Source organism: Arvicola amphibius, chromosome 10 (assembly GCF_903992535.2).
Source record: "Arvicola amphibius chromosome 10, mArvAmp1.2, whole genome shotgun sequence".
Lineage (NCBI taxonomy): Eukaryota > Metazoa > Chordata > Mammalia > Rodentia > Cricetidae > Arvicola > Arvicola amphibius.
In genome coordinates, this window is record NC_052056.1 from 65668191 (window position 1) to 65678782 (window position 10592).

The 10592-nt window shown below is 37.0% G+C and overlaps 1 protein-coding gene across 2 annotated transcripts in view; it reads left to right on the plus strand.

Annotated features, from left to right (window-relative positions):
* Nucleotides 1–9456, plus strand: part of Fgf12 (fibroblast growth factor 12) — a 344853-nt gene extending 335397 nt beyond the window's left edge. For both annotated transcript variants that reach the window (XM_038345316.1, XM_038345315.1), the window contains exon 5: nt 9063–9456. In XM_038345316.1, the coding sequence (XP_038201244.1) occupies nt 9063–9181 (119 nt within the window). In that variant the 3' untranslated portion in view covers nt 9182–9456. The remainder of the gene's footprint in view (nt 1–9062) is intronic.
* Nucleotides 9457–10592: the final 1136 nt, after the last annotated feature.

Here is a 10592-nt window from a genome sequence, read left to right on the forward strand (position 1 = left end):
GGGTGACCATGGCCAAGGACCACAGTTTAAATTCCCTTAAACTCCAAATTCCAATGTGGTAAGAGTTGGATGAAGTTTTAACAATGACAGGAAAAGAGAGTCATAACTTAAGAAACCGTTCAAACACATTGTTAAAGACATTACATAAAGTGGAAAAAGCAAAGCAGAGACATCCCTGCTACTGACTTGGGTGCTCTCTGACAATACAGCCTTTGGTTAGGAACCACTAAGGGCTTTCATAAGTTAACACATTCCAAAAGGTTTCACCTGTTAGTCATAAGAATGTCAGGTCAAATACGAGAGGGCACAATGGTTAGTAATGGGGCTAAAGATGCCCCAAGGGAAATTGTAATTAGGCTGTGGACCTGCAACTTCTGCTGGAACTTCTGTTCGGTTCACCAGCCTTGTAGAAAGTTCAGTGCGGTTTTCTTCCCTTCAGGAACTTTCTGTCACAGACACAATGAGTATAGCTATCCAAATCATGTTGCAACTTGAAATTCATCACTGTTACTTAGATAGGCATCTTTTAGTGCTAGGCTAATTACTATATGGAGTTCGCAGGTGCCATGCCAATTATTTTATTAACTTAATCAACAAAAAAATGTGTAACCTGAGAAACACCAAACTAACCAAGAATGAGATGTTCTAGTTCTGATTACTTTTAGCAATTGCCTACTAAGTAATTTTGAGGAAATTATTTTTCTTCTTCAGTCTTGACCACCTTTGAGAATGAAGTCAGTTATAAATTTCATCTGCTTCATGGAAAAATGAGGATTAACCATGATAAGATGGTTCGGTGTCTCAAATTTTACCAGATTAAAAGCAAAATGCCTTAAATAATTCTTTAGAAAAATGGAGATTGTCTTATTATCTTCTGTCTTAAATGCTAAGAGATATAACATTTGATGAAAAAAATCTTGAGATTGTAGAGCAGAGAGTTCCTCCTACAGTGAGTCACCAAAGAGAAGTACACACTGGGCAGCTCCAACTGGGAAAATATACACATATGTGTGTATATACAATATGCACAAATACACAATGCATATATACATATATATGTATGCACATATATATATAAACATATACATACCAACACACATATGTATATAATCATCAAGAGCTAGAAGGTTCATGTGCAAAGAGTCTCTTTTTAGCAGCACCATACTATAGATAAATACAGAAAGTATTTATAATATTTATTAATTATTTATAATAAAATACAGACGTCCCTGGCACAGTATATTCCAGAAAAGATAGTCACACTGACTCTCTGTCTCTCTTGGTCTCCCTCCCTTCCTCTTCCTGTTCCACCCCCTGTCTTCTTCCCTTCCTCTTTTGAGTTTCCCTTTCCCCACTGTAACTCTTCCCAGCCACTTTCTGCTGGTCTCCGGAATGAAACGTCCCCTCCTCTTCCTGACACATCCGTCACCCACTTCTGTCTTTCTTTGACACTTGAATACTGTTCCTGCTCTTTTCAGATAATGACATACATCTTCTTTTGTTCGTAATTTCTCAACCTTTGCAATAAATATTTCAGCATGCTGGGGATTTCCCTGTGATCTGTTACCTCCAAACCAGGGTTTAACTCACTCCCAACAGTTCCATCGAGATTCCATGTGACATTAATTAAGGTGTGAAATTGCCGCATGCTATTTGTCCAATCCCTTCTATGATCTGCTCTTAAGACAGCTGGATATTTTTAATGGTGCATTAACTTACAGAGCCACCTAACCTTTCCATTTCTTGGAAATTAGAGAAGGTCAAAGAAGATTCGGTTAAATTGTCAGTAATAAAAAAATATTAGTCTCATTTCATTTTTCTTTCATAGAAACTGATAGAAGACAAGAAATAGGAGTTTCATGCAAAACAGTGGGCCTCCCGTGTCCATTTAGATGGAGAATTTGTCAGTAACAACTGCAATAGCGCTGTCCAAACATCCAACAAACTATTTCATGACGGTGGTGACTGTTGGAGCCGCCCACATCCCCACTAGAAGTCCCTGTTCTCTACTCATCTCTAGAGGATCACGTAGTGATGGAAAAGGAGTCACTGAGCCACGGGTCTGCAGCCTTGTCCTCTTTGCCCAGCGCTGTCCTTTCAATCTGTTGAATTAACTAATATCATTTGATAGTCGCTGAGACCTTGGTGATACAAAAGCTGATAACTATTATCCTCTTTTTCATTGGGAGACAACTTATTTTAAGAAGAATTAAGTAATTAACTCAGGTCCACATGATATCTTTCAACTTCAGACTTCACAAACATTTCCTATCAGGAGTGTGAGTGGTGTGTGTGTGTGCGTGTGTGTGTGCGTGTGTGCGTGTGTGTGTGTGTGTGTGTGTGTGTGTGTTACTGCCCACGCATGCGTGTATAAAACATTGACAGGAGTTATAGAGTTATAAATTGGCAGCATTTTAAAGTTTTAATTTTGTTGGTCTGTTAATTTTGCCTTCTTAATTACAAGTATAAGAATGTTTATATCAAAATGCGGGCTTCTAGCAGTCCTCAAGGCTTGTTACGATGGAGACGTAGCAGGAGGATATCCATGAGGTGGCACAACGTACGCGGTTTCTCACACCTGTCACCTTTAGAAATAACAGCAACTCCTGCATTTTGTTTCTTTTATATGTTTAAGAAAAGTATTGGCTTTATCTAAGCATTCAGGGGAAAATAGTAATGACTATTGAGTGTTGCAAGTTTCAAACAGGAGGAACGAGCTCTGATGATGGCATAGAAAGCCTGCATATTCTGATAGCTGAATTTGAATGCAGGCTCCGGTGAACAGGACATGGAAGAGAAAGCATTAGACCAAAGGTCTACATTGGAAAACCCATGCTTTGTTGTTGGGGAAAAGGGAAAGGAAAGAGTTGAGATAAGAACATGCCTTGATTTGAATTTGGTGCTCAAGAACCAGGCAGAAGTGTCTCCTTTTTGACCATCGTTTCTGTACAATTCATCGAAAACCACTGTAGCAGAGGGGATGGCAGAGGAACGCTGTCATTCTCCCACAGAGACAGTCCGAGGGTGAACAAGAAACGGAGGGTGCTATGCCCGCTTCCTACTCTTCACTACTAAAACAAAATAAGGGAAACTGCCGGATCAAGGACAGCACAGATGAGCCAGATGTAAGGAAGCAAAAACTGTTTCAAACATTCAGATATTGCTCCTTCAGACCTTGAACAAACTTGGGCATTGAAACTGTTGAAAAGAGGTGGGAGGTACAGCCAGAAGTACAATTAGAATTGGTTCCATACCAAATATCATTAAGTTACTTCTATAAAATTAAAGTTGTATTAGGGGACTGGAGAGATGGCTCAGCATTTAAGAGCACTGGCTGTCCTTCCAGAGGAAGCAGGTTCAATTCTCAGCACACACATAGCAGTGACTCTCTGTAACTCCAGTTTCAGGGTTTCTTACTCCCTCACACAGACATACATGCAAGCAAAACACCAATGCACTTAAACTACAAATAAGTAAATAAGTAACTAAGTAAATAAAGTGTGTATTAGAAGTATAGTCCACACATCTGTACCCAAATACAGTTAATGGCTGATAATATTTCACATGGTCTCTAATTGGCACAGGGGACACTGGATCTGGGTTTCTGAAAGCAGGTGTGAAGCTTAGAGGACAGGAAAGATAGGCCATTTTTTTTCATCTTGTTTTCACTTTATTTCCAGTTTACATTTTTTTATTTAAAAAGAAGAAAAAGTCACCTTTTGCCTTGAATCCTGAAATGGGCCACGTTGCATAACACAAAAGGAACAGGAAAAACACCCACAGTAAAGTATGTAATGATTGAGGTTCTAAAACAAATGAGATAGTGGTTCACTGTAACAGAAAGTGGGGGAAATGCCCTCCCCCAAGCAAGGATTGCACTTTGACCTATGACCAAAGAAAGAAAGAATATTAACCTGTTTTGCTAATACAGAGGAAAAAGCTTAGTCTGGGGTGGGCTAGAAAAAGGAGCCATAAAATTTCTATTACTATTAGAGATAGCATCTAGACAGATTCATGGAAATGCCTGTTCCATGTTCCTACTATGATTTTTATGACCTATGATTAGAAATTAACAAGCAAACTCCTCATTCTGATTCTGATATTTGTATGAAATCATCATTGTATCACCATAGACTCTGTAATTGTCATTTATTATGTGGTGTTAATTATTCTGGATTTATCAGTTGTTGTGTGTCTTAACTCCTTAATGGTCTAAATTAAGTTCCTTCCAAATGAAAGCGCAAAGTATCTAGCTTGATCAAACAAAACCACATTGCAATTGCAGCCCCAATTGCTACGTGACAAGGCCACAGTAGAGACACAGCAGATATTAGATGCACAATGAATCCTGAGCTAGAGCTGTTTCTATGAAGCTGCGATTATATTTGGAAGGAAATAAACAACTTAATAACATTTTCGAATGTGTTTTTTTCGGAGAGCCACAGTGGGATTCAGCTTGACTGAGTTTTCTCAACTAAGATGTCTGGCTGAATTAAAGCCAAATAAATGTTTTTGATAAAAATGATTGAATTATTTGATTTTCCCCAGATACTTGTATATTTGCTGGATGAGCATACTATTTACTCTTCATTTACTATCAAATTTATACTTGTGTATAGGAACGTTATGACAGTCGTGGTCTCCAGTTGTAGGGATTTGATAAGGTCTGAGGGTAGTGAGCCCTGGGCCACCACCTCTTTGTGTTATTTCATCCTGTGTTCATGTTTACCTTCATAGAACAGCCCAAGTGGGGATGTTTGTATTTTAATTGTTCATGGTATCATAGCTAAACTGATACTGCATAAGCAACACAGTTCTAGAATTTCTCATTGAATCCTTGCATCCTCTTTCCACGCCTACAGTCTCTCAGTTATATCTCAATTCTCCACTCTGTACTTTCAGGACTGAGATATTTCTGATTATTGAGGAGAGGCTGACCATCCATATGCTAATAGGGAAGCTCTGGATTAATTAGTTCTTTTAAAAGAAAATTTTTATTTACTTTAATATGTTTGAAGTGCTTTGCCCGCATGTATGTAAGTACACTGCTTCCGTGCTTTGTGGCTGATGAGACCAGAAGAAAGGGTCAGATTCACTGGATATGGGGTTGCAGATGGTTCTGAACCATCGTGTGGGTGCAGAGAACTGAGCATGGATCCTCTGCAAAGATCAGCTAAGTGTTCTTATCTGCAGAGTCATCTCTCCTACCCAGATACGTACTTCTTTAATCATTACTTACACTCAGGGCTGTTAGTATGTTTTTAATAAGAAAATACAAAAAAAAGAATTTATCACTTTGAAATTTTGAAATGTAGCATTTCAAGTGTACATTTCAGTGCCCGTATGCTTGTCCAGAACTTACAAGCCATCCCTGGAAACCCTCCTGTAACTGTTAATGCTGCAGAACTGAGTCTCTCCACCTTGCTGCAGAACTGAGTCTCTCCATCTTGCTTCAAAACTTAGTCTCTTCACCTTTTAAGACTTAGCTCTCCATCTCCTCTCCTCAAGGGCCCTGACGACAGTTCTACTTTGCCTTCATGCATACCATAATCCTAATTTTCTCATAGTGATTCATGCAGTATTTGCTATATGAGTTTGATCATTTGGCATACTACCATTTCTTCAAGATTCGTCCATGCTGTGGCATGTATCGATATTTCTTTCTTTCAAAAAATAAATAAAATGTAATATATTTGAATATATAGCACATTACATTAATCTATTATTCTGTTAACGATCACTTTACTTTATCTTTCGGCTATTATAAATAATGTGGCTATAATCACGACTGTGCAAACATATGTTTAAGGACCTTTTTTCTTTTCTTTACTTTTTCATCTACATCTCCAAAGCTACAGCTGTTGGACCCTTTGATAATTCCACGTCTTAACAATTCTCATTTATGACTGTGGCTGTACCACCTAACATTCTGAGCAACAATACACAAGGGTTTCAATATCACCACATACCTGCCAACTTTGTTGGATTCTACTTATTCTTTTCACTACATCCATGCGATATTTGTTTTCTAAGCCATTTCTTAGTGACAGTAGAAATATTTAGTAAAAGTAAGGCCAACTTGACTATTAATTAATATGCAACAGTGATAGTGTAAACCTTGTCTAACATCATTTAGTCTGTTGAGGCTTATCTAGATCAGAACTCCTGACTAGACATTCACATTCTGGTTCTGCCACTGCTCACCCCTTTATATTAGGGAAATCATTTATTTTCCTTTATGTTTAAAATATGAAGATAATAATTGCTTACTATGATAATCACAAAATTATTCTAATTAGTGAATAAGACAATCCATTTAAAGTGGCTCTGAATGCTTCAAAATGACAGGCTTAGTTGTGGGATTAACGGTTTATATTTTGATTTGTAAAGTATTTGTCAGACACCTTGTCTTTTGTCACTTCTTCAATTTTATTCCATCATTTATTTTGAAGTTTTCAAAACTGGGCTCAAAGTCAGTTATTACAGTTATTGGAGGTGGCTGTTCTCACACTAAAGAGTGCTTGTCCTTTCCCTGTCCTTTTCTTGACGTTGTCATTGAATTCAGTTGCACTCTGTACAACTCTGTAAAGTACGTTCTAGTCTACGTTTTGAAAGCTAGATCCCTTTACTTGTTACAGTCTAAAGTTAGATGTTTTGCTAGGTTCCAGGACTTGTAAATGATGATGAAAAAGTAATTGGTTTAATGGTTCTCTCTCTCTCTCTCTCTCTCTCTCCCTATCCCTCCCATCTTCCTCTTTTCCTCCCTTCCTTGCTCCTTCCACTTTCTATATTTGCATGTAATTCTTAGATTTCCCTAAGTTTTCTTACAACCCAAATCCACGTTGAGAATAATAATGCAGACAATGAAATGCATTTGATTCGTAAGGTGGAGGAAAGACAGTTTCTTTCAGTGAACTGGAAAACATACCTGTTAGTCATTTGGTTTATTAAAACCCTGAATTTTATTATTTAAGTTAATAGGACATAAAATGGGGTGGCTGAATTACTCTAAAAATTTTTTATCTTCTATTGTAGCATTATTGAGTTTTACTTTGATAAACTAAAATTACTTTGCAGATTCTATTTCAGGTTGGTTACTAAGGTTCAATTATTGGAAAATTTACCTGCAGTGCTAATTTTAGTGCTAATATTTGTGTGTTTCTACTTGAAGTATTTTATGTCTATGTGAGAAATAGTAAATACATAAGTTAACAGGAAGAGTTTATATAATAAGAACAGAAAGGCTATGGCAATTATAGGAAGCTCAGATATACAAATGCATTATTTTAATGGTTAACCAGCAGTACCACACCTAATACGATGTTGCAATTATCTGTGCCCCAATATTTTTTCTGGGTATTTAAACACAAACTTTCTTTTTATCCATTGAGATTATGACTTAAGTGATCTGTGTTGAATCCTGGAGACTAGATTTTCACCATCTATTAGGTGATGGAGTTTAGAAAACTGCTTCCTGGCAGCCTGTGGATTGCTTTCCAATGGAATCACTTTATTACCTTTGAGCTGCCTTGCACATTAGCCAGCTAGAGATAAGTGGATATATAATGCACAAATAAAAGTTTGCCTTCACCTTGGAGGTTTTGGTACCTGCTCTACTTTCCTCATAACAAAAATACAATTAAGATCAGGGAGGGGAGCAGAGAAAAATGTAGAGCTCAATAAAAATCAATTAAAAAAGAGCTAGTACACTGGAGGGACTTCAGTGATCTACTAGGCTATACTATAAGAATTTTCCAGGATATTTTGTTGTTGGTGTTAAAGATAGAAAGGTGGACTACACCACTTGACAACATTAGAATCCGCTCTCTGAGCTATCAGTGCATAGCTTACCTATACGTTGCACTTTCCCACTTCAACCAATGACATTTGGAGCTATTAGCAGCATTCATGGAGATAATTGAAATGTTTAAACCTGACTTTCCAAAATAGATGTGTGATACTCTTAGATAAAACATTTAAAAAGCATCTTTCATAGCTATTATCTATGTCACTCAGAGAATGTGTATTGTATTTCATCAGCATCACCTGGTAGCTTAGTAAAAGTAAAGAATCCCAAACTCACCACAGAACCTATGACCTGTAAGTCACATAATAACAATATCCCTCCTTCATAAAAGTGCACAGTACTGCATACTACTAAATACACTCGGAAAAAAAAAAGCCTGTCTCTTTGCTGAATTAATGGTTGTAGTTTTTGTCTTTGTTTGGGCAGTAGTGGAGTAGCTTAGATGAGAAGAGTTTATTCTGCATTCTCTAAAACAAGTTGTCTAAAATTTTAATAAATGGCATTATTTTTATTTTTCTTGATCCTTTCAGATATTGGCTATCTATTCATGCTGATGAAATTGCTAATTTTTCAGCCATAAAAGTGTGTCTGAGTTGACAATCAGTTAGCAGCTAAGACAGCCAGTGGACCAAATAGTCCAGCTCCCGATGATATAAACACCCTAGTCTTACCGAACAGAGGAAACTATTTGATTTTCGAAACAACATTCAAATTTCTGAATCATTATGGTGATGATAGTCAGAATAGACAGTTCTTATTTCAAGAAGGAAAGTAACTCCTGATCCTTTGGTAAAATATACCTATCTACATTCGTCTCTATCATAACAGCCCAGGAAAGCTAAAAGACTCACTGTGGTGATTTATATTGTAGGACTGGCTGTGAATTGGAAAATCCTACTTATTCTAAGCAATAATTTGAGCTAAAGCCTTGATAACTCTCAGATGACAACCTTGGAGCCACACAGAGAAGAGAGGATGTGAACTTAATCTTACGTTAAATAACCACATTCCTTATTGGAAAATAGCTAACAGTCCATGGGCTCCGTGTCTTAGTTTAGGTGAAGGAAGTCTGGGACAATTCAGGAAATATATTGATGCTATTCTACTTCTCTATCCTCATCCAGATATCACTGCTGGTAGAGGGTGCCCTGAAAATTCTAAATATTCTGAACATTCTAAATCAAACTGGGAAGTCAATGAAGTCAGGTCTATTGTGATTGTCATAAGTAATTTTTTTTGTAATTTTGCTTTCCAGTGTGTATGTACAGAGAACCGTCACTACATGAAATTGGAGAAAAGCAAGGACGTTCGAGGAAAAGTTCAGGAACACCCACGATGAATGGAGGCAAAGTTGTGAATCAAGACTCTACATAGCTGAAAACTCATCTTATTCTTCCCTTTCCACCCTCTCCCTTCTCTTCCCTTCCCTTTCCCCGTTTTCTCCAATAAATTCACCCCAACAAGGGAAAAATAATAAACGGCATCACAGGACTTAGTAGCTGAGATTCTGCACTCAAAACCTTCCTTTGTGTAGGACAAGAAAATTGAACCAAAGCTTGCCTGTTGCAATGTGGTAGAAAATTCACATGCATAACAATTATCTCACATAAAAGCAAATAAAAATAAATCAGGACACCACAAACACTAAATTTAACTGTGTTGTTATTAACAGAGGGCTAATTGTAAATAAAGACACAACTATAATGCAGACAGAATACAGTCACTGAATGGATGGAAAAGGTTTCTAGAAAGCCACTTAGAAGATGTTGTTGGACTTTAAATCCTTTTAAGTTCTAGAGAATTCTGTGATGTGCAGTTTTGTTTCATGTTTGTATTTTCTTTAGACTTCTGTAAATGATACACAATTACCTCCTGTTTTCAGGATATTCTCTCAATCCTAAAATTGAACTTGTCAAAATTATATTCTTCTATTGTCTATCAGACATATATCTTATGTCTATCAGTCAGGGGCCATTTAGTATGAAGAAAAGTTTTAAACATGATTCTTAATGTTGGCAATTTTTTTTTATTTTAGAAAATGAAATCTTGTGTTGAATTTAATTATATTAGCTGATTTAATTCCTTTGTAAAGAGTTTCTCCTAAGGGAATATCATATTTTTCTCTGGGTATTGATCTGGGATTTCACTATTTTTTTAGACATTTAGGGAAAAGGGTTTTATTTCTGAGGAGGTATAAAAACCCGCTGCCATTGCTGTATCTGGGGAAGAAGCATCGGCTTCTAGCCTTTTCCATTCAGTCTTAGTGTTGATTTTGAGTGTGTATGTGCATATCTAGCTGCCATAGGAAGTTGTTCTTTTTTGCCATGTCTTGCAGCAGGGAAGAAGGAAGGTGGGTTTTACCTAAGGAAATAGGGCTGAGATATCGAGCCAAAGCAAATTTAATCGCCTTTTTATGTTGCCAGAATTTTGTGTGTAGACTGTTTTCCAAACTCTATGAAAAATCGGGAGACTTATTAGTGAAATTCCTGACTTACCATATATGAGGGCAGTAGTTCGTTTGTATTATCCACATTGACAAGTCTAGTTTCTCTGTTCTAGGAAACAGAACGTAACTAATTAAACATGGAATTTTCAAGGGACAGTGAGAAAAAAATTAACAGCTTTGATTTCAATAGACAGAGTTTTGTTGGTGGGTTTGTGTAGTGAAAAGGAACTCCATGTCAGAGCAAGCACACACACTGTTAGGAATACTGAAGGTCTAGGAAACATTAGCAAAGGCATGAAGTTATACTATGGCATTGGAATTACTAGATCTACTTAGGCC